The 26,051-nt window shown below is 38.2% G+C and overlaps 1 protein-coding gene across 4 annotated transcripts in view; it reads left to right on the forward strand.

Annotated features, from left to right (window-relative positions):
* Positions 1–23,345, forward strand: part of LOC131246801 (probable ubiquitin-like-specific protease 2A) — a 64,622-nt gene extending 41,277 nt beyond the window's left edge. For 2 of the 4 annotated variants that reach the window (XM_058247216.1, XM_058247237.1), the window contains 3 exons: positions 5,179–5,295; positions 21,209–21,461; positions 22,939–23,084. In XM_058247216.1, the coding sequence (XP_058103199.1) occupies positions 5,179–5,295; positions 21,209–21,461; positions 22,939–22,949 (381 nt within the window). In that variant the 3' untranslated portion in view covers positions 22,950–23,084. Of the gene's footprint in view, positions 1–5,178; positions 5,296–21,208; positions 21,462–22,938 lie in introns of all 4 variants that reach the window. The other 2 variants (XM_058247223.1, XM_058247230.1) reach the window with 2 other exon arrangements.
* The last annotated feature ends 2,706 nt before the right edge of the window (positions 23,346–26,051 follow it).

Genomic DNA, 26,051 nt, shown 5'->3' on the forward strand with positions numbered 1-26,051 from the left:
CATGAGACTTGTTGGCAAGCTCATTTATTTGACCATCACCAAGCCTGATATCGAAATATCGGCATCGCGTAGCATATCACACCCTTGGGATATATATACACATCGGTTATCACATGTGATATATCGGTTATATCACGTAATGTATCGCTGTTGTTGGAAACATGGGGAAACATTGGAAATTGGTTGAATTTTTCAATGAAATTTCATTGATTGTTAAAAAAGACATCAATGCACACTTACAAATCAAAACATTACAAAAAACAGGTGCACATAATAGGTTTTCTTTGTACGGGGTCCTAATGTATGAAATGTCTAACAGAATTGATGCAAGTATATTAATATAATTTATAAATGTAAGAAGACGTACAAAAACACAAGTAATTCATTCAAAAGCAAAAGAATTACTAGATTAGGTTACATATATATTTGATTTTATGTTTGGACACAGATTGCAACTGATTTGTGAGAAATTGGGAAAATTTTGATTTTTTTTTTTTCAATTTTCCGCAACTCAGTTCTCCTCCAAATCTCAAAATCGAAGCTAATCCATGATTTTTCATGCAAGATGTGAAAAATTAAGAATTTGTTATAGTTTGACATTGATTTAACGTAATTTACAAAAAAAAAAAAAAAGATTGAAAATAAAAAATGCTCACCAGATCGAACACGTGGGATATATCCCATTACTTGTGTTTCGTATCACACATGTGAGATACAGATATGTCGTGGGATATATCGGCTGATATCGTTGATATTTAAAACACTAGATATCGCATTCCCTGTCAATATGGTAACCCAGTTCATGCAAAATCCGAGGACATCACATCTTACAACAATTATGAGAATTCTTAGGTATTTGAAATGTTCACCTTGGAAGGGTATTTTATATGGAGTTCATGGCCATCTCCAAGTAGCCGGTTATTCATATGTAGATTATGCAGGGTTGAGACGTGATAGAAGGTTGACTATGGGTTGCTGCATCTTCCTAGGTGGTAATGTGGTTACTTGGAAAAGTAAGAAGCAAAATGTATTTGCTAGATCAAGTGCTGAATCTGAATATAGGGCAATGACACATACAACTTGTGAGCTTATGTGGTTAAAGTCTCTTCTCGAAGAATTGGATTTAGAGTTCAGGTTCCAGTGTATTTACATTGCGACAATCAAGCTGCGATACATATTGCCAATTATCCAGTGTTTCATGAGAGAATGAAGCATATAGAGGTTGATTGTGATTTCATTCGGGACAAGATATCTCAAGGAGAGATTTTATGCACCTTATATTTCTTCCCACGATCAAGTTGCAGGTTTATTCACCAAGGCTTTTGGAAGATCTCAGTTCAACAAACTAATTTCCAAGCTGGACATGCAAGACATCTATGCTCTAGCTTGAGGGGGAGGGTTAACGATAGTGGCTATGGGCGTATGGCCCACTTTGTCTTGGGATGTGTTCGGAACATAGTTTTTGTGTAAGGGGTATTTTTTATTTTATTTACTTAAAGGCACTTTTGTAATTTCATCCATTTATAAAATAATATAAGAGGAAAGTGGGAATGTGAGCCCTAGCTCTTATACCAACTTACATGCTAGAAGTTATTTTTTTTTCCCCAAAACATTAAAATCAATTAATGTTTTCAATGATTTGTTACATTTAGTTAATCCTTTCAATGATTTTAGTGAAACAATATAAGCAATAAATTTAAATAAGTTAGGTTACTCCTTTACCTTTATACTTAATCTTTGTCTATTTTTCCTAGTATTTAGGTTGTGTTTTTTCACACCAAATGTCATTAAATTTTATTAGTTGGTGCTAAACATCATAAAATTGCATGACATTTGGCACAACCAAGCACAACCTTGCACAACCTTAATAACAAATCTAGAAGTAGCGTATAACTTACACTACACATCATGTAGCTCAATTCTCATGCTTCAAATGGGGGAACACTACGCTACACGTTATTCACTATTTAAAACACTGGTCTTGAGAGCTATTAGTAAGATTTGAAGGAGTCAGGAAATCCAAATTCTCGGGTCAGTAGAGTAGTGATATCCAAATTCATTGAAGGTATTGAGTTCTTTATAGATTGGTAGTATATAAGGGGACATTGGTGCAATGACATATCACTAGAGTGGGAGGTCAAACAGTTTGGAATGATGGCTTGAGAAGAAACCTTAGGGAGGAAGAGATCAGGGATTTTACGTCCTACTTGCCTTAGGGCCTGTTTGGATCGTTGACTACCACTGTAATGTGGCGGAAAACTCACATCATTAGAATTTACGATTGATTGGATAGAGTTGAGCTGTCAAATCATGGTAATCCTTTCAAATCGTTGTAGAGACGTGAATCGTGGAGATGTGTTGATGTGGCAAAGTTTTATGGGCCCCACCATGATGTATGCATTATATCCACACTGTCGATCCATCTTGTGAGATCTTTTTTATGAAATGGGCCCAAAATTGTGGCAGATCCAAAGCTCAAGTGAACCACGCCACGGAAAGCGATGGAGATTGACCATTGCAACCTTCTCGGGGTCCATGAAAGTGTTTGATCAAGTTGATATTTGTGTTTTCCCTTCATCCAGGTCTGTGTGACCTTATGAACAGGTTGGATGGTAAATAAACATCATGGTGGGCCGAGGAAAGTTTCAATGGTGGGTGTCATTGTCCCCACAACTTTTTGTGGTGTGGTCCACTTGAGCCTTGGATTGGCCTCATTTTTGGGGTCATGCCTTAAAATGATATTGCAAAATGGATGGACGGTGTGGATATAACACATTGAATTTACATCCACGTGTATCCAACCACGATAGTTGTTTACATACCTACCCATGGTCCGAAGTGTACCTGCGAGAGTGGTGTAATGTACGACGAATACCCCATCTTACTTCCAACTACGGTGGTAATGATAATCATTGCCCATGCACAGCACATTACAACTGTAATGGCTAATCCAAACAGGCCCTTAGTTCAAAGTTTTTTCATACCTAGGGATGACTTCGACAGATGTAGATTGGCCTTAGAGACATGAAGCTTGTTGAGATCTTTCTTTGCTCTCCTCAGGGGTACATGCTCCAATGTGAGTTATACAACAAGAATCTGGAAGATTATGGAGCCTTCTAGGTGTCTGGTTTTCCATTTTATTGCAAGCCTTGACACGTTCCTAACCATTAATCATTGTCATCATAAAAATAACTTTATCGTCTATGGTAGCTATCTTTATCTGAGTGATGTAGAGACAATGAATCATCTATTTATTCACTGAAATTTCAGTCTTGCTTCGGTCAAAGATCATTTACTGGTTAGCCCTTAAGGAGAAAAAAAGAAAAGAGAGAAAGATCATGGGCTGGTTTGGTGTAGATTAGGTCCTACCAACTTTGATTGTGGAAATGTTGGAAGCATGGAGATTGGGGTTTCCATCCCCCAGGGGTCATATACTTTGGGATCTTTTCCTAGTAGCCACTCTTTGGTCCTTTAGAAAGATTGCAAATGTGCATTCAAGCACGAAGTAGAAAGAAGTGACCTGCAGCGGAGTGAATTTGAACCAGGGAACCTTCATGGGTTGAGACGTGATGAATTTGTAGGTATCAGCAGGTATTGGATGTGGAGATCTAATGAGATGTTGGTTAGAATTTGCTGTGCATGTGAATCACAAAACTTGCATGCAAATCCAATGGAATCCTCCCCCCAAGGATATGCTCAAACTTAATTTTGATGGTGCTCAAGGAAAAGTGGGACTTGCTGCTGTAGGTGCCTTGTTTTTTATGAGATGGGTGAGCTCAACAATTTCCATATGAGTCCCGCAATTATTGATGTCATGGTTGATTCATCGGATGTTACCCAATGGGTGGGCTATCTTGTTGACTTATCCTAGAGATTGACTGATTGGTTCGAGGAAATTTGGGAGATTGTTTCTTCTTTCTTTCTTTTTATTATTATTGTTATTATTATTTATTTATTTATTTATTTTTTAAATAGTAGTTTCCTCATATTCGTGGAGAAGGGAATTCAAAAGCAGACTCCCAGGCATGCTTAAAGGAGAAGATGATTCCCTAACTACGGAGTCCTTGGATCTTCTCCTTGTAGGGAATTCAAAAGCAGACTCCTAGGCATGCTTAAAGGAGAAGATGATTCCCTAACTACGGAGTCCTTGGATCTTCTCCTTGTAGGTCTAGCCTCTCCCTATTGAAGTTTCCTATTCTTTTTTTAATAAATAAAACGGTTTTCTTTCAAAAACATTCATGGAACTCTTTGACCCTGCAATGCCCTTTTGTCAATGTTCTTAATATTGTTATTGTCAGGAATTGGAAATATCGTGGGATACATAGGGAAATATCCTATAAAGTTCCGTAGTGTGAGGGTAACTTTAGGAAAATGGGGGAATTTTTTGGTGAAATTTCAGACGTTTAAAGAGACATGATTACACACTTGAACTCAAAGCATTCCAAAGGAAAAAGAAGAAAGAAAAAGAAAAAGACAGGAAGACTCTGGCCAATCTGTACTTTGTTTTACTCCTTAGATAACAATTTTAAAGGGTAAAAACTGAAGAAACTTGGATTTCCCCAATTCTTCTGTTTTCACCTTGAAAATCCAATTTGCTTGCTTGAAATCCATTTCAATGCATCAAAGTTAGCATATGCATGGATTTCAAGACATTTTGTTGGTAATTTGTTGGAAGAAAGAAAGAATTTAAAAACATGATTTTCTCACCTTCAGGGTTTTGGCCTGAAATCCCTCTCCAATCTCTTTCTCCACCAAATCTGTGTTTTGATGCAAATCGTTCCAAGTGGAGTCGTTAAAACCCAACTACAAATGGAATCCCCCCAAAAAAATGGGCAAGAAGCTTTTTTCTGTTTTGGATTTTTTTTTTTTCTCTAATTTATGCTTATTTATGTTGCTCCGGTTGAAACAATATTATCGTTGTTATGTTGTAGAATATGTATTCCAATTGTAGATTGTATCACATCTATTGGAGAAACGATATATTGGCCAATATCTTAGATATTTAAAGCACACCCTTTTGTTCATAATGTGGGGAATGGAGCACAGTGTTCTTATTCGCTTTCTTTTTCAAACTTCTTTATAACTATTTTTACTTTATTCTATCTAAATCAGTTCTTCCTTATGTTCATTGAAAATGCATGGAATGTTCACACCTTGTCATTTTCCCATGCGTTTCAGCTGCCACAACAAGAAAATCCATTTGATTGTGGCCTCTTTCTGCTCCACTATGTGGAACTGTTTTTGAAGGAAGCCCCAGTTAACTTGAACCCCTTTAAGATAAAGTTCTCGAAATTTGTAAGTGATCCTTTCCTTTTCTCATTCTGCGAAATTTATGATGTTTTAGTTTTACTATCTCCCATATGTAGAACCTGATGACCATGGTATTCAAACATCTGTTTTTTTGGTTTTTTTTTTGGAGTGAAGTTAATTTTCTCATTATTTATTTAGTTTGAATAATGCTAGGCTCAAGCTAGCACAATTATTTGGCACTCACCTCTGAAGAAAGATCCAAGTTGATCACCAAGCAAGTCCCATACTGTACTCTGGCCAAGCTGATCATTAGGATGGCTGCATGTGTCCAAAGGAAATGGGTGATTAAGAGATTGATCATTGGTCCACATTCAGTGTAAACCTGTTCCCCACTAGATGATCAGATCGGTATATTTGCCAGATAAGGTATCTAGACAGTGGGCCAATATGATTAGCAGATTGAATTTTTCACACTTGTGAGAGGCTTAGTGTGAGTGCAGTTACTATTCCTCAATGTTCTATAAACATCATCGTCATTTAGGCCTTATCTCAGTTACTATTCCTCAGTGTTCTATAAACATAGTGGGCTAATTATATCTTTGCATTTATCTGTTCTTGAGACAACCTCGTTTGTGTCATGTGCTTAATTGTAAATGCTGATGCTCTTTTCAAGATTCGTGTTATTCAGGAATTTTCATTGATTCACTGTAGTTTTTAAGCAGTTGACAACTTATGTAAAAGGGTGATGGTGTTATCAAATGCTTGCCTTTTTGTTTGAAGAATGAAGAATCGATAGAGCATCATTTTATTCACTGCCCTTTTGCGAAGGGGGTCTGGTACAATGTTCTCCCTGCCTTCAATGTTCTCCCTGCCTTCAATGTTCCTTAGGTTATTCCTGAGCCTGTAGAAGTATAGTTGGACAAGAAACGAGCTAACTCGTTTAACTCGCTCAGTTTTACTCGAAAAAACTCGACTCGACTTGGCTTGAAACTGGGTTCGGGCCGAGTCGAGCTGATTTTTGTAGCTCAAAAATTTTTTGAGCAAAGTTCAAGCTAGCCCAAGCTCGACTTGGTTCGACTCAGACCGACTCATCTCTATTAGTATCCTCCCCCCCCAACAACTTATTTTTCTATTCGTCCGAGCTGCTTGAACGCCTGAGCCCTAATCCCCTCGCCTCTCTCACTGCCCAAGCGCTTGAGCTCAAGCCCCCTATTCCCTTCTCCTTTCTCTCACTGTCCGAGCACGTCTGGTCGTACCTACGTTCGCGGACCTCAAGCGTTCGGCCATCCCCTTCTCCAAGAGCTTAGCCCGTTGCCCTGCTGCTGCGCATTTGTCGTCCCTGCCTCTCTATAGTAACACTCTCCTCTCTCTCTCTCTCGCCTTTGTATTTTCTTAGGCCCCCAACCGGGCGCTGTCCATGGCAGCCTAGACAGGTGTCAACTGTCAAGAAACATTAATATATTATTAATTAATATAATAATATGTATATATATATATATTATATATTAAAAAATATATAGATTATATAAAATCATAAATTAAAATTTTTTTATAATTTAAACCCTTGCAGTTGCAGCTTGGCCAAGCACTGTCCATGTCAACGAGCAACCCGGCCGGGTGCTGTGACTGTTTTCCATTAATATTTAAATATATTATATATAAATATGATATATTTTAATATATAATATAAATATATATTATATTAAAAAGCCTAAAGGGCTTAAACAATAAACACTAAACCCATATTATATTAATGTCAGTTATGTTAGTGTTAATGTTAGTTAATATAATAATATATATATATATAATATTATAATATATTAATATTATTATATATATTAATGTTATATTGTTAGTTAATATGTCATATGTGAGTGTTAATGTTAGAATTTAGATTGTTAATGTTATTGTTATTGTTAGTTTGTTATTTTTTAAGTAGTTAGATTTTTTTTATTTTTTATTTTTCTGTTTTATTATTGTAGAATAGAATAATCAGTTACTCATTTGAGGATTTCTATGTTGCTAGGCAGAGATTCAGTGTATTTTTGGAGGCATAGAAATTCTCGAATTGTCTCATTTTTAAACATAGTTCAAGGTTAGATAGATAAGAATGCTTTCATTTATTTTAATTTAAATGCATATGCCTATTCTGGTTCGTCTCTTATCTTTTCTCTGGATATATTTATTGCATTTGTTTTTGTCATCAAATATCCACACTTTGTGTGGATAATTGATGTTGGAATCAAATACAAGATTAATATATCTGGAGAGATAAGGGGAGTTGCTGCCGAAATTTTAGCATGGCATTTAAATTTAAAAATGAAAGCGTTACAATGTATTCAAACTTGAATGGGTGTCTGATTTAGACACTCAGGCAATTCTTGAAAATTTGGAGGGGCATTTAAGTAGACACCACTTTGTGTTGAAAAGTAATCAAAAGTTAGTTTCCTATTTTTATATTTATGGATGGCTACCGAGGAAATCCCAACTACCTCCAGTGCCGGTGCGTCGGCCACAACTCGTGTTGTGGAGGGAGAAGGGTCTTCAGCTGTAACCAAAGAAAAGAAAAGATTAGATGTGTGGGATGACTTTGAAGAAGTTCTAGTTAATGTAGTGAAGATTAGAAGTATGTACTGAAAATCATTATACTATAAGAATCTTGGGGGGTCAACTACTCATTTAAATAGACATAGGTAAAGTTGTTCAAAGAGACCAAAAATCTCAATTCCAGGCCAACAGTTGCTTTCATTTAGCAAGTTTGAAGGGGATGAGTCTCAAGGTAAACTTCTCACTCATAAGTTTGAAAAAGAGAAGTTAAAAGAGTGGTATGTAAGACTTGTGATTGTTGAAGAAAAATCATTTAGAATAATAAAGATCAAAGTTTTCATGGGATGCAATAAATTTCTTAATCCTCAGGTTGAGAAGGCATTCCACGCTACTGTGAAGAGGGAGTGCATGAAGATGTATACAAACGAGAAAATAAAACTGAAAGCAATTTTGACATCTATATTAAGAATAATTTTGACCTATGATTTGTGGATGACGTCTAATGAAAGAAAGCGATACATTTCATTGACCACACATTATGTTGATAAAGATTGAAAACTTTGTAAGAGAATTTTGAACTTCCACCACTTTCATCCTCAAACTGGTTTGGTTATTTCGGATTGCATTTATAATTGTCTATGAGATTGGGGAATTGAAAATAAAATTTCTTCAATAACTTTAGATAATGCTTCAACGAATGACAGTTTAATTTCATTCTTATATAACCAATTTAAGGCAACCGGCAATTTATTTTTTTGAGGAAAAAATATTCAATTTTAGGTGTTGTGCCAACATACTAAACTTAATTGTATAAGAAAGGCTGAAAACAATTGACTTTACTATAGAGAATATAAGAGTGTAAAATACATAAGGGGGGTTACTTTCAAGATTGAGTATGTACAGTGATATAATCCAACATTTGAATGTGAAGGCTAAAAAAACGTTGAAGTTAGATGTATGCACACGTTGGAATTCGACTTTTGAAATGTTTGATTCGGCCTTGGAATTGGAACTTGCATTTCCTAAATATGCGATGTGTGATAGAACGTATTTTTGGTTGCCTACTGAAAATGATTGGAGCAAAACAAAATAAGTGCACAAGTTTCTCAAGGTTTTTTATGACTACATGAAGATATTTTTTGGAAATAAGTATCCTATAGTAAATATGGTTCTTCCGTCTATTTGGAAAATCAAGGAAGCCTTAAGAAAAAGTGCCAGTGAGGGTCCAATTTTTTTTTACAACTGATGACACTTGGCATGTAAATGAAGTTCGATAAGTACTGGGACAAATGTCATTTGTTAATGGCCTTAGCAGTTGTTCTTGATACTCGGTGTAAGATGACATATGTTAAGTTCATTTTTATGAAGATTTATTTTGATCAAGGGTGATAACTGAAACATCTAAGGTTCGTGACACAATCGAAGAATTGCACACTTCGTACACAACCACTTCGGGTGATAAAGAAGGTAAAGCTCATGATATTTCTATAAGCGATGACAATATGTTTGGTGATGAATACATGTCTTTCTTAGCATAAGAAGATACATAAAATGAGACGAGGAGTTATAGCTAGACTTAAATCTCAAAGAGCCAATCATAAGGCGCCAGGATTCAGACTTTTGCTATTTTGGAGTGGTGGCAGATGAGAGTTAGTGAAGCAAATTACTTTACACTATCGGTGAGGAAACTGGACATATTGTCAATTCCAATTTCAATAATGGCATCAGAATATGCTTTTAGCATGAGGAGTAGGGTCATGAGAGTATCGAAGCTCTCTTTCACAAAAAAATAATTGAAGCATTAATTTATACACAAGATTGGTTGCATCCGATTTAGGGAGGTAATAATTTTGATATTGAGGATGAGGATGAGGAGGAGAACGAGTCTCAGACGAGATTGCACATGCAACAACAACAGCATGAATGAGGTTAGGTTAAAAATTATTGTTAATTTGCTAAAACTTGAAACTGATGTAATGTGTTATGTGTACTTGGATGTAATGTTGATGGTTGTTATAAGTGCAATGCAACAATGACTTTTAATTCATTTTCATATTATGCTTTTGTTTATGTTATAATTCATATTTCATTATTGTTTTTATTTATCATATTTCATTATTGTCAAAATACTAATTTCTCCAATAGAGAGTGTAGATATGTCGTTAACTGAACCATTGACCGACGTTTGGGACTTTGGTTCCTTATTTCACTATCAAAAGTCCAGAAAATTGAAGATTTTGTGTCATTTGTGTGGGGCAAAGTTTGTTAACAAAACAAATTGGCTCAGGTTACACTTATCATGTCGGGATGGAGATGCAAAACCGTGTCCTAAAGCCCCAAAGGAGGCCTAACTTCTTTTTTAGGCCCTTATTGATTCCGCTAAAAACATTCCAATCCCCATCCAAACTTTCCAAGTGAGAGGAGGAAGCCAAATTATTAGAATTAGAAGAAGAACAGTTTCAACTCGCCTTGAAACGTAGTATAGAAGAGGCTTCTAGACATCAACAATGTCCTTCAAGACAACATCATATCAAAGCAAGATCAAGTTGCATGAAAAAAAGTAGAAGAGTAACAAACCATCCAAGTTTCTCTCCAGTCTTGGTGCATTTTATAGGGTGTTGGGAACTAATATAAATATGCTCATGAAGAAAGTTTGAACAATCTAATTAAACTATACAAGAGCACGATAAAAAAAAATCTCCCCACCTTCTAATTCAGGAGAGGTGAATGAGTACATATATGAAGAATTGGATAGCAACTCGAGCTTGACAAATGAATCTCATTTTCTATAGTAAATAATGACAGAAAAGAAGCACATCTAATGTTGTTGTAAGCTTGTAATTGTAGTATTTTTACTTTTAAGTTTGTAAGTTGTTTTTTATTTTCAGTTTTAGTGTGTTATCGATTGAATGTTATGTACAAGTACAACCTTAATTCGAATGCTCAACCTCGAACTCGAACTCAACTCGAAAACTCGAACTCAAACTCTGCTTGATCTGGCCCGAGTTGCTAACCGGGCCGAGTGGAGTTGGACAATCGCGCTCGGTCACCGAGCCGAGCCATACTCGAGCTAGGTGTGGCTGATGACCGAACCGAGCCGAGCTGGGGCAAGCTCAACTCGGTTCGAGCCGGTGTGTGGCACTATGTAGAAGAGCTGCGTCTATCTTGGCATGAAGGAGTTCCTCGTGCCAAAGAAAGGCCCAAGTGGTGGCTTGCATTGCTCACGGTCTTATGGTCAATCTTGTTGGAGAGTGTTAAATGATGCCAATCTTTGATTTGATGATGATCAATGGCTGGTCATCAACGTAGCTAGCGGGCGCCACACGCTCAGACTAAGTAGGGGCCGATTAGTCAACAATGGCAATGGAGAAAAGAGAAGGGAGATGAAGCAGTGGAGAGAGAGAGAGAGAGAGAGAGAGAGAGAGGTACGAGGTAGCATATTGTGTGTGCAGTGTAGCATAGCATATCGTTCACTTCGAAAGCGTGAGGTACAAGGTAGATGCTACTTCTAGATTTCTAATTAAGGTTGCCTTTGGTTGAACCACATATCATGAAATTTTATGATATTTTGCACCAAATTAGACTAAATAATAATGAATTTCATGACACCAAACACGACCTAAAGTAATAGGACAAATAGGCAAAAATTAACTACAAAGAAAGAGCAAGAGAACTATTTTAATACTGTTACTTTTATTATTCTACTAAAATAGCTGAAAAGATTGACTAATTTTTATTGAAAAATAGAAAAATATAATAAATCATTGAAAATGTTAATTGATTTTTTGTTTTAGTGAAAAATAACTTGTAGTGTAAGCTACATAATGTGTGGTGTGCATTACATGTGACTTGAGCTATTTTCATGAGCTACATAGCGATAAGGTTAAGCTATACTACATAGTGTAAGCTATTTAAAATATTGTTTGGAGGTATATTTGGATTGGGGATGCCCCTTTGGCAAGATCTTTTCCCTCTTTGTTTTCTCTTGTTGTGAACAAGAAGGCAAAGGTGGCGGAGTGCCACCGGTTTTTGGGAGGTTCTATAGTGTGGAATATTGCACTAAAAAAGAACCTTAATGACAACGAAGTAAGCGTGCATCCCTATTGTATGCTCTCAAGAAGGTGAGCATAGATGAGGCTGATGATGATAGGAAGGTTTGGAAGTGGTCGGCAAATGGTTACTTCGCATACAAATCCCTCCTCTTGAAATTGGGTTATGTTGGCAAGTATTATACAAGGGTTCTTATGTGTGGAAGCTCCCTATTCCTCCTAGTACGCAAGTGTTTGTTTGGATGATGGTAAAGAAAAGAATTCATATGGTCGATAATCTAAAGAAAACGAATATAATCAATGCTAAACATGTGCCTCATGTAAAAGCGATGAGGAGTTTGTGAACTATGTCATCCTTCATTACTAGGCTGCTCGAGAGGTTTGGGATCACTTTTTTAAATTTTTAGAGTCAGTTTGGTGCCAAAGCAGTGTTCGAAATATCAGTATCGTGTTATGTATCGCACAGGGATACAAATACATATCGATTATTGCATGGGATATATCAATTGTATCATGTAATGTATCACTGTTGTTGGAAACATGGGGAAACTTCGATGTAACACTTAATTAGAACATAACAAAAAACAAGTGCACATAATAGGTTTTCTTTTTATAGGATCCTAATCTATGCGTTGTCTAACTGAATTGATGCAAGTATATTCAGTCTATTTATACAATTCATAAATGTAAGAAGACGTGTGGAAACACAAACATTCATTCAAAAGCAAAAGAAGAATCACTAGATCAAGTTACATATATCTTTGATTTTATGTTTGGACACAAAGATTGCGACTAGTGTTCATAATATCGATACTATTAGCCGATATATCAGCCGATATTATCGTTATCGCTGCCCAGCGAGACAAAACCCATCCGATTCCTTTGGAATTTTTTTTTTAAAAAACCAAAATTCTTTTTATCGTGCGATATATTGCACAATATCGCACGATTTTTTTTGCGAAATTGCTGATATTAGCGGTACTATCATGTTGTATATGCAGATTTACCGGAAAATTAGGAAAAAAGAGAGGGAAAATCTTTCATAGAAGGGGATTTTGGTACCTATGGAAGAAGATTGCGATCGGAAGGTGAATTTGGTGGGTCGCTCGATCGAGAGCTAGTGGTTTGCCAAAAATTTGAGGGATTTGGGGGATTTTTCAAAGAAATTTTAGGATTTTAGGGTTGCGGAATGACCGAAACCCTATCTTTGCTGCGAGATTGGCTTCGGAAGCCATTTTTTGAGGACGCGGATTGCGTCCTACCCCCGCCGTCTCCATCTGGGAACGAGCAGCAGCTTTGAGTGGCCACGTGATGTATGGGTCTTATCCACACCGTCCATCCATTTTTTTCGTATTATTTTAGGGTATATACCCAAAAATGAGACAGATCCAAGGCTCAAGTGGACTACAAAATGGGGATCAGTGTTCGAGTTGTCGGTATCGCTACAAGTTTCGCTGGCCGGAGATAAAGATATGATATCGTTATCGCCGATAATCGCAAAATGCAAGGAAAAAGGGGGAAACATGGAGAAAATGGTGGAATTTTTCAGTGAAATTTTAGGACATGCCTAAATACACATTTACATATGAATGAAAAAATTGCAAAAAAAAAATGCATTAAATAATAAGTATCCATTTAACGGGGGCTAAAAGGCTTGCGTTGTCATAAGAAATCACTCAAATAGTAACCAAAATGAGTTTATATAATACAAATGCAAGCTTACAAGAATGCTAAATGGCTAGAATGTTAAATCAAATCAAAATTTCATGTAACTTACAATTGAGGAAAGAGTCCGTAGATTGCGTATTGAGTAAATTCCGTGGGCCCAAGGTGATTTATGTACTTTATCTGCTAACTACAGATTATGGTTATCTTACTATGGAAACATTGGAACGAGTGGCAGGAAAATGAATCAATCTGGTCTGTCCATCTAGTTTTCCTTACTTTGGATTGTTGGTTTATCCAAATTTATAAATATCCAGTTATCATATCCATCTGAAAGATGGCCTTCAAGCGATGGTGTGAGATGAAAATATTTAATAGACAAACATTCATCCAATTAAACTGATGAAATGTGATAGACAAGATTTTATAATTGCTGTGATATTTTTCAAAAATATCCATCCATGATATATCCCACTAGATGGACGGCCCGATCAATACATCTCCCTGCTACTTGTAGAGTAGAGATATGGATCTACCACATTCGGGTTCTCTGGGTTCTACCGTATCATCTCCATGCAATGGGGTGTTTGATAGAGGCCGCGCAAATGGCAGACTAGGCTCTTGCGCAAGTGATGTAGGTGGGCAATGGCTCATGATGCTAGCAGTTGATTATGGACGCGTGGATAATCAAACAATCAATCTGAATCGTCCATTTCTATAATCATCTTCATCACATGGCATTTTATAAAAAAGAAAAAAAAGAAAAAAAAAAAGAGAGTTATAGGATAATCCTAACCATCAGATCAATGACATGCAAAACAGGTAGAGACATCATTCTTAATCATCAGGTGGGCCACATGATAATTTCGGTGTACTTCGTTACATTGCCATTGCCTAATGGTTCATGTGCATCTACGGCATCTCATCCGAACCCTACAGTGATGTCTATTTGTCATCCAAGCTGTTAATAAGATCAAAAAGACATGAATGAAGGGGAAAAAATAAATATAAGCTCAATGCAAAAATTCTGTGACACTCCAGAAATTTTCAACAGTATAAGTTCAATTCACACTATTTCACGTGGTGTGGTGCATTTGAGCTTTGGATATTCTTCACTTTTGGACCCACCGTGAATGCATGTGGTTTATCCACACCGTTCATCCATTTTTCCAGATCATTTTAGGGGTTGAGCCCAAACTTGAAGCATATACAAAGCTCAAGTGGACCATACCACAGGAAACAGTGGAAATATTAATTTCCACTGTTGAAACCTTTACAAGGCCTCCAGTGATGTTTATTTGTCATCCAACTTGTTCATAAGATCACACAAACATGGATGAAGTGAAAAAACAATTATTAACTTGATCTAAAATTTCGGTGGACTCCAGTAACTTTTCAATAGTAGACATTCAATTAACACTTTTTTCAATGGTGTGGTTCACTTGATATTTTTATATGCTTCATTTTTAGGCTAACGTACTAAATTCATCTGGTAAAATGTATGGACGGAGTAGATAAAATTCATGAATGAATGTGGGCCCCACAGAGTTTACTCAGTACACTAAGCGTATTGAGTTACTCAGTACGCAATCAGCTTCCACATGTTATGCAGCTAATCCGCTTAAGTGGTGCTATGTGGACCCCAACATTATGCATGTGTCTCATCCATACCGTTTAATCCATTTTTCGAGATAATTTTTGGTATGAACTCAAAACTGAGTTAAATCAAAATCTCAAGTGGGCCACACAGTGTTGATTGAATTCTCATCGTTAAAAACTTCTTGGGGCTACAAAAGTTTTGGATCAAGCTGATATTTGGCTTGATATTCGTTTTTTGACTTCATCTAGGACTGTATGACTTAATCTACAGGTTAGATGTCAAATAAATATTACAGTGGGCCCTAGCCCCTAGGAGGTTTTTAATGGTACCAATTCAATCACTACTGTTTTCCCATGGTGTGGTCCACCTGAGATTTTGATCTACCTATTTTATTACATTTAATATTAAAATGATGTGTAAAAATGGATGGATGGTGTGAATTAAAGACATAGTTCATAATGGGCCCACGGAGCAGTGATCACCGTCACTAGCTAAACTGCGTCCCTGCGTACTCAGTACGCAATCCGATTTTTATAAAAAGCGGACGCGGATTGCGTCCTACCCCTGCTCGGATGGATCCGTTCGGGCAGGGCCCTATGGGGCCCACCGTGATGTAAGTATTTTATCTACACATTCATCGCTTTTCTAATATCATTTTAAGATATTATACAAAAAAATGAAGCAGATACACAACTCCAGTGGACCACATCAAAGGAAGCTGCAGTGATAATGACACCCACCATTGAAACCTTTCTAAGGGCAACTGTGATGGTTTTTTTTTACCACCCAACCTATTAATAAGGTCATGCAAACTTGGATGAAGTGAATGCGATAGATCTAAAGTTCAAGAGGACCCCACCATTGAAAATAGTGAGGACAGTGACATCCACCGTTCAAAACTTCCTAGGGGCCACAGTAGTTTCCAATCAAGCTGATATTTTTGTTTTCACTTCATCTATCTCTATGTTAACTTATGAATAGGTTGGATCTCAAAAATACATCACGGTGGGCCCTATAAATGTTTCAACAGTGGGTGTGACTGCTCCCATGGTTTTCTATGGTGGGTCCACTTGAAATTTAGATCATTCTCATTCTCTTTGTAATGCTATAAACGATCTCTACAAATGGTTGGACGGTATGGATACAACACATGCATCATGGTGGGGTCCACAAAGCTTGGTGACGTCACTTCAGTAGTGATTTGGCTTCTGACCTTGTCAGTATCCAATCCGTGCCCCTTAAAACGGAAGCGGATCGTGTAGTGAGTAACTTAGTACGCTAAGCGTACTAAGTAAACTCTATGGGGTCCACCATGATTTATATATTATATCCACTCCTTCCATCCATTTTACCAGCTAAATTTAGGACTTGAACCCAAAAATGAAGAATATCCAAGTCTTAAATGGACCACACCACCTGAAACAGTGTGAATTGAACATGTACCGTTGAAATTTCTCGAGGGCCACTAAAGTTTTGGATCAAATTTATATTTGTGTTTTCCCTTCATCCATGTTTTTGTGATCTTATGAACAGGCTGGATGACAAATAAACATCACCATGGGGCCTATCAAGTTTCAACGGTGGAAATCATTATTCCCATTGTTTCCTGTGGCACGGTCGACTTGAGCTTTGTATATACTTCAATTTTGGTCTCAACCCATTAAATGAGATGGAAAAACGGATGAACGGTGTGGATTAACCACATACATTCACTGTGAGCCCAATAGAGTTTACTCAGTACAATAAGAGCGTGCTTACTAACTCAATACGCAATGCGATTTCCCTTAAATCTGAAATCCGATCCCCAAAATGCTTAGAAACCCCGATAATCGCTCTCCCCTGTCCCAAATTTTCAAAAATTCCTCTCCTTCCCACCAAAATCTTTGGATTTTCAACCTGAAAATCCCTCCCCCCCGCCCCACAAAAAAAAAAAAAAAAAAAAACTTTATTTTCCAACTAGATGTCGAGACAACAGAAAAACCGATTTTTTTTTGGGGTTGAATCTTACCAGAAAGGTTGCCGATCCACACTCAACAGTCATGAAACTCTTAAAATTTGCATCTTCAAACAGATCCGGGCGAAAAACAGGTATTTTCTTGTCTTTTGTTTTTTATTTTGACGATTTTATCACCAACAACATTCCCCTTTTGGTGGGAATAGTGAAATTTCAGCGACATTTCGAAAATATCAACGATACTGATTATCGGCGAAACCTGGCACTGAAACGAATAAATGGGGTTTTGGTATTGCTAAGCCAGCGATACCGATATTATCGGCGACAATTCGATATTGTCGCCGATAATTTAAACACTGATGGGTATTAAACTCCTACCGTTGAAATCTTTTGGGGCCACAAAAGTTTTGGATGGAGCTGATATTTGTGTTTTCTCTTCATCCAGGTCTACGTAACTTTATGAATAGGTTGGATGGAAAATAAACATCATGGTGGGCCCTAGAAAAGTTTCAACCGTGAGAATCATTATCACACTGATTCATGTGGTGTGGTCCACTTGGGCTTTGGATCTTCCTCATTTTTGGGCTTTTATCCTAAAATGATATGAAAAACTAGATGGATGGTGTGGATAATATCCATACATCACGGTGGCCAATCAAAGCTACTGCTCATTCCCAGCTAGAGATGGGCGGTGTTAGGACGCAATTAGCTTACCCTTTTTTAAGGGATGCGGTAGATACATATGAGATGTATCACACACGGTACGTCACGGGATTTGTGGTGTCCATATTGATGTATATGTTTTATCCAGGACATCCATCCGTTTTTTTAATATCATTTAAGGATGTTATACAAAAAATTAAGAAGATCTAGATCTCAGGTGGACCACACCAGAAAAATTGGTGAATGACCATTAAAAGTATTTTATAGGCCACAAAAGTTTTGGTTTAAGCTAATATTTGTATATTCCCTTCATACAATTCTGATTGACCTTATCAACAGGTTGGATGACCAATGAACATTGAGGATCTACTTAAAGTAGGCCTTGATATGTTTTTAATGGTGAACATTCAATAATCACTGTTTCATGTGGTGTGGTCCATCTGAAGTTTTTATGTACTTAATGTTTGGGAAAACGTATTAAAATTATCTGTAAAAACGAATGGACGGAGTGGATATACAACATATCATCAAAGGTGGGCCCTACAGTTAGGTTAACACGGGTTATGCAGTTACCCACGTAACACCTAATCCACGCCGGAAAGTGGATTCGGTGTGACTTGGCTGCACAAAATGGTGTAGCCCTTACGGTGGGGCCTACATAGATGTATGTATTGTATATCAATTTTGTCCATCCATTTGGAGAGATTAGTTTAGGTCATAATACAAATAATGGGTCAAATCCAAAGCTTAAGTGGACCCCACCACACAAAACGGTGGGGATTGAACTCTTACCATTAAAAACTTTGTGACGGCCACAAAAGTTTTCGATCAAGCTGATATTTGTGTTTTACCTTTGCCCATATTTGTTTGAACTTATAAATAGGTTGGATCTCAAATAAATATGATGGTGGACGCCGTAGAAGTGGTTTCAAGTTTCAACGGTGGGTGTCATTGTCCCTATTGTTATCTTTAGTAGGGTACACTTGAGCTTCTGATCGGCCTAATTCTTTGGCTAAGGCCCTAAAATGATCTATCCAAATGGATGGACAGTGTGGATACAACACATACATAATGACGAGGGCCATGGTCAGGTCCCACGCACATGTTGGTTTCGTGGCATGGCCAGGCGTGAAAATGGTGGTCATTGAATCTCCACTCTTTGTGCGGCCCACTTGAGTTTTGTATCCACCTTATTTTTGATATCTTGTCCTAAAATGATATGGAAAATGGGATGGACGGCGTGGATTTTTTAGAAACATCATGATGGCCCCACCTAGCATCTCGGCACAGGAACTTCCCATTGAAGGCCTTCGCATGAAATTGAGTCGCAACTTGATTGCTTGCATTGTACCAGTAAGTAGCTACTGGTCGGTGCCCTGTGGGCCCCACAATGATGTATGTGTTTTATCTGTGCCATCCATCCATTTTTTCAAATCATTTTAGGGCATTAGCCCAAAAATGAGATAGATCAAAATCTCATGTGGACCACACTGAAGGAAACAGTGGTGATTGAAGGCTCACCATTAAAAACTTCACGAGGGCCACAAATTTTTGGATGAAGCTGATATTTGTGTTTTCCCTTCATCTAGGATTGTGTGACCTAATCAACAGGTTTGATGCAAAATAAACATTACAGTGGGCCCTACGAAGTTTTTAATGTTGAATGTTTAATCACCACTGTTTTCTTATGGTGTGGTCCACTTGAGATTCAGACCTGTTTCAATTTTGGCCACATGCCCTAAAATGACCTAAAAAAATAGATGCACCGTACGGATAAAACATATATCATGGTGGGGCTCACAGAGCATTATCCAGTAGTTAGAGTAACCTTATGAACAAGTTGGATCTCAAATAAACATCATGGTGGGCCCTAGGAAGGTTTCAACAGTGGGTGTCACTGTCCCCACTGTTTTTTGTGGTGGAGTCTACTTAGTTGTGTTTTCATACATGTTTTGATACATTTATAAATGTTATATATTATATTTGAATATAATTGACTAGGTTCAATTAAACAGCACATGGCTTATGACCCTATACAAAGGAAACCTATTGTGTGCACTTTTTTTTTTTTTTTTCTTTTGAGATGTTATGATTTAAAAGTGCGTATTAAAGTCTTTTTTAATCATCTCTGAAGTTTCATTGAAAAATTCAACCATTTTCCCAATGTTTCCCCTTGTTTCCCAAAAAGTGCGATAAATTATGCGATACAAACGATATATCCCGTGTGATAACCGATAAACATCTGTATCCCAAGGGTGCGATACATTGCCCGATACCGATATTTTGAACACTGATTGCGACCAATTTGGGAGAAATTGGAAAAATTTTGATTTTTTTCAATTTTCCACAACTCGGCCCATCTCCTCCAAATATCGAAAACGAAGCTCCCAATCCATGATTTCTTATGCAAAATATGAAAAATCACGGATTTGTAACAATTTGACATTGATTTAACATGATTTACAGAAAAAAAAAAGATCAAAAATTGAAAATGCGCACCGGATCGAACATGTGGGATATATCCCACTACTTGTGCATTTCATATCGCATAGGTGGGATACAAGATGTATTGTGGGATATATCGTCCGATATCGTCAATACGTAAAACACTGGTGTCAAGCACCTCAATGTAAAAGGTTATTGAGAACTGGGGGGCTGGGTCTTTCTCAAGGTGCAGAAAAATGACTTGGAAGATGGTCCCTTGTGCTATTTTGTGGGGCATATGGAGCGAGGAATGCCAACATCTTTGAAGGCAAAGTCTCCCCTCTCCATCAAATGGGGTATTACTTGCATGGTTCTCGATTGGGCTATGGTGTTACTGTAATCCCCATGGTGGTCCTTCAAGGTGATGCTTGGGGATTGAGATTCTATTGTATTTAGCTAGCTCTATCTTGGGCAGACATGCTTTTCCTGTAAGGTTTGGTTGGCAGCATGGAATTGGAGGGATTTGTGGGGAATTGCTGTTTTTTGGGCATTTGTTAGCTAGGAATTGGAGGGATTTGGATTTGAGAGGAGTCCACATCCTCAGAAAGGGCTCTTTTTGAACTCCCACCTCAAAGCTCTACTTCCAAACCCACTTGATTCCGAACGGACTAAAATCCACTCGAGTCCACAGTAGTTCAAATCCATGCAGCCTAAGGAGTCCTGGCTTTTTCATTCCTGCTTTTTTTCCCCTTTTTATTATTATTATTACTTTTTGGGACTTCTATGGCCTTTTTTGGGACGCTTGTGTTCAGGGAAAGGTAATGAGATGGTCACCTCTTCTGCTGGTCTTGAGTTCTGTTTGCTTTCTTTTTGTTGGGCGTAATGAATTAGTAATCTTCTCGATAAAATAAAATAAAATTCCGCATCTCAAGTTTTACTTGTTTGAGGCATCCAGTGGCAGCATAGCAAAGATTCAATATTCAAGCATACTTCTTTTCAAACTAAAAGATACATGCCAATTCAGCTTATGTATATGCCGTGGGTTTTTCTTTGCAGCTCAATGTGGACTGGTTTCCGCCTTTCGAGGCTTCTCACAAGCGTTTTGTGATTCAGAAGCTAATCTTTGAACTTTCGAATGACCAATCTCTGGAAAGTCCTCCAGCTGCATCCAGCAGTCAACATGGTTCTCCTAAATTTCAAGAAAATACTTTCTGGACGTTGATCAAGCCAGTAGGTATTTCTCAGTCTTCCCAGGAGGCACAAGGTGAACCTTTTCATGAGGCCAACTTCTTTCATGACTTCAATATAGGTATTTTATTATTCTTTTGTATTACTATTAAACAGTCATTTTCCATTTAATAATAGGGCTGTGCTCCGCTGGTACCAGTGCCATCATAAGCTATAGCTGTACCAGTCAGATGTTTGGCCCATGTGATGCATGAATGAAATCCCACCCGTCAATCAGATGCGTCAAGCATGTTCATCTCAGATCCCAAAAATTAGGCTGATCTGTGTATCCAGTGGGCAATGCAACAGGGTGCAAGTTAGAAGGAACAACCACCCTTGCTTTGTGCAGAGGGCCCACAGTGTTGTTTATATGGAATCTAGGCTGTTACAACCATACTTCTAGCCTGGATGAAGGGTCAAGCCAAAACTCACCCTTTTTTGCAATTCAGATGGACCCTTGTGCAAATCAAGGGTGGGTGTCCTCTCTCACATTGTTGCCTGTGTAGTGGCCCACCTGAGTGTTCGATGGGGCTATTTTTGGCACCTGGGGTAATATGAGGTGATGTCTAATGGACTGGTTGGATGGCCTGCATATATCACATGGGCCCCACATTTGCTTGGTACCAGATTTAAGTTATTGGGGTACTGGTATCACATAGCCTGCCTCTTGATTATAACTCCATACCTCTGCTATCTTTGAAACTAAAAATTGTAGCCACGACTTGTTTGATAGCATAAGAACCTCTTAATGTTAATAGTTATGTTGTACTCCTTTGTGCATATGAAGTCACCACTTCTCTTTGCCTCATTTGTGAGAATGAGGCATTCATTTGAGACATCCAGGCTGTTCATCAGGTGGGTCCCACAATTCATGTGCCAGACCTGAAAATCAGGCTGAATCACTCATCAGATGGACAACAATGCATGTCAGATGTGGATTGTCAGTTATCCTTTTCTAACCGTCCAACTTCATACATGTGTAGCCAACTTGATGATCAGGCCAGTCTGGTTTCTCAGCTAAGGCACATTCACGTTGGAGACTTCCTTCAATGGCCCGGATCTCAGATGTGTGCAAGCATGGCAGGTGTGGGGGAGTCAGTTTGCCAACTGGAGGTGTATGACTGGTCTCAGCAGTCATTGAATGAATCGAAACTTGTCGCATTTGCATAGCCCCTGAAGAGGCTCATTTTCATCAAGCAGCAATTGCGTCTATTATGCTTCATCATAGATGCTGAAGCAGTGGAGTCGGGCAGACTCCAGATTCTGTGCTTTCTTCAGTTGTCAACATATTCCTTGTTTCAGATTGTATATTTTGGTTGAAATCAGTGAATTCTCGCTGCAACTTGGGACAGACTCAAATGAAGGATTGGCATTTTTACATGACTGCCATGCCATGCACTAATTAGTCCTTTGGTAGCCCTTTGAAAAACCAACAAAAAAAAAAGGCCGATTTAAAATGACATGACGTCTGCTGTATATTTTGCATTTCTGGAAGTTAAAAATTGCTTGTAATTTCATTTCCTTATTACTTTGCCTGCATCTGGTGTTTGCTCCAACAGGAAGATGCTGAAACTGGCAAGCAGTTTGTATTCTTGCCTTCAGATAGAGTTGGTTATAAGCTGCAGGCTGAAATTACAGTCGAAGCATGTCCGGCCCATCATTCCTTCAACGACGTTGCAGCACTGAGGTGTCATGTTCGGAAGAGATATCGGTGCAACCCAAGTTGATTTTGTGGGTTCTAATGAGCAGGTAGAAGAAACAGGGGAAAAGCCAATGTCGGTCTTGCCTAAAGACTTTTGGGGGTGACTCTTATAACCCAGCTTCGACTTCTGATCCAGTCAATGGTAGAAACAACTTTACTTCATTGGTGTAATGAAAAATGTTATAAAGTATCATTTAGGATGTGTATTTGGAAGAATTGTTGAAATGTATTGCAATCATTGGTGTAATGAAATGAAATTACCAATTTGTAATTTTTTTTTAATTTCTTTTCAAAGCATTGATATTCAGGTTCTTCACAGTAGTTCTAAGACCTGGTGACTTGAAACGTGCCTAAGTCAACTCGACTCAACAAGATCTCAAGTCAAGTCACTGAGAAACTCACTGACAGGCAAGACTTGTCAACTTGGTTGACATGACTCGACAAGACTGGATCTGAGTCACTCGCTGAGTGAAGTAATTGGCAATAGAATGAGCTTTTTATTTATTTATTTATTTTACATCCTGGTGCCTTTGTATTTTTTCTTAAGTTTTTCACATACCTATTTATTTAATGGCAATCAGATGATGTAGCTTGTGTTTTTTAGTGACGAAAATGCCGTCTTGTTTTTTTGACCGTTGGATATAACAGACATCCAATGGTCCTATTTCAACAAACTAGAATCCACAGATCAAAGCACAGTCCATGGAAGGAATCATTCAAAGAATCGTTTGGACCAGTGAAACATGGGCCCACCTATCATTAAAAAAATAAAATAAAACCCAAAGTATATTATGCAAAGTGGATGAGGATTGCGTCCTACCCCCGCCCGGACGGTAATCCGTCCGGGCAGGCCTCTGTGGGGCCTAAAGTGGTGTAAGTGTTTTATCCATGCCATTCATCGCTTTTCTCAGATTATTTTAAGGAATTAGATCAAAACTTAAGCCGATCCACAGCTCCATTGGAGCACATCAAAGGAAGCTGCAGTGATAATGACTCTCACTGTTGAAACCTTTCTAACGGCCACCACGATGTATTTTTTACCATCCAACCTATTAATAATATCATGCAGACTCGGATGAAGTGAAAACACAAATATCAGTTTGATCCGAAACTTCTCCAGCTCCCAAGAAGTTTTTAACGGTGGAAGTTAAATCCCCACTTTGTGGTCCACTTAAGCCATGGACCTGCCTCATTTTTTGTATGAAAAGTTAGAATGATCTGAGAAAAATTATGAACGGCGTGGATAAAATACTTACATCACTTTGGGCCCCACAGAGGCCTGCCCGGACGGATTACCGTCCGGGCAAGGGTAGGACACAATCCGCGTCCATGCACAGTCTTGGTTGTGGATACTTAGTACCTCAGCTTTTGTTTAATGCTTGTGGAGTAATTTTATATGCTCCTCAGCCGGTCTATATACTAAACGATTCACCAGGTGCTACATAGTGAAAAATTCAAGTTGTTCAGCAAGTGGGTTCCACCATGGAGGCTGGCCAAAATAAGGTTGTCCATTGCTTCTAACCCTGTGGCCCACCAGATGAGAGGAGTGGCTCAACTTTCAGCTTTGGACATCGAAATTTACATAAGGGACCCAGTTATGGATGGTTTGGATTTGGATGCCCCATGGAGCATGTTGGCACATCTGCTGGCTTGTAGGGGCCCCGCCTTCCAGATAGACAATATGTTCGATTTTCGGCCAGTACGGGTGGTACACCAATTGGTCATCCAAACCCGTTGGTATGATGCAATATGCTACTGTGACCCTGAAAAATCTCCCAAATAGAAAGATCCTGGCAAATGTTATTTGGTCCTTTCATGTGCAAGTTTGTGCGAGATGGACCATTAATCCTATTGTCAGAGTACTCATTTCATATAGTAGATGAACCATTAATAATACTAGGTCCTCTCAATTCAAAGGGTGAAGCTAGATGGTTAAGATCTCTGATGCTCCATCACCGCAGTGGTTCACATTTGAACAATCCAGATTCCCATATACACATTCCACTTGTATGGTGGATGGGCAACCACGGCCTAAAAGGCGCATAACACTGAAAAACAAGTGATTCAGGCAGGCCTGCTTTGAATCTGTCATATCCTAAAAATCATGTCAGACCAGTTTTCATGTGGCCATCATGTACTTCAAATGTAGTCTATGGTCGTCCCTTTCTTAGCAGTCTTTTTATTTGGAGAAGTTTGGCCCATTTCATTGATGGATGGACAAGATTTCAAAGTAACATGGATGCCCCGTGGTGATTAGCGGTTCTTGATCATACAACATACACATTAGGGTTTACCTGGCAAACTTGCATGTGATGTGGTCGTGCAAATGCGTGACTAAAGTGCAGTAGCTGAATGGTACCTGTCGTCCGAGGAAGAATCCAAGTGTATTTACTCGCGTCAGAATGAAAGAAGCCATCACATCACATGTGCCACATGGCATCATTGCATGTTCTTGGATATTGTTTGGGTTAGCATGGTTGTTAATGTTTTACCTTATTTTCGGTACATTCGAAGAAGAGCCACTTAAGAAAGTAGACGTCTTAACATGAGAAATATAAAAAAAAATAGTTGGCATTAGTTGGGTAATACACATCATCCAAAACGACATTGTCCAAAGAACATAGCCAAGTAATCGAAAGTAGAACATGGTAGAGTGAAGAGTAGTTATCAAGACACTGTAAGAACTCTGTTTAGTGGGCCTTACTGATTAACGGTCTGGATTATCATTTAGTTGGATTGGATGATTGAGTAGAATAGTGGGCCCCACTTCAGGTGATGCGCTGCGCAGTCTATCTGCGCAGCTTTACGTACTAGGGCTGGAATGCTATGACTGTCTTACGCAGACAGTAATTTGAGTTGTACTAGGATGCTGCAATGTGGAGCATGGGAGAGAGAGTTGTGATGGGTTTCAAACTCCCTCTCCACAAACTCTATAAAAGAGAGCTGGGTCCCCAATCTTACACCACAGTA

The sequence above is a fragment of the Magnolia sinica genome, chromosome 1, assembly GCF_029962835.1.
Source record: "Magnolia sinica isolate HGM2019 chromosome 1, MsV1, whole genome shotgun sequence".
In the NCBI taxonomy this organism is placed as follows: Eukaryota; Viridiplantae; Streptophyta; class Magnoliopsida; order Magnoliales; family Magnoliaceae; genus Magnolia; species Magnolia sinica.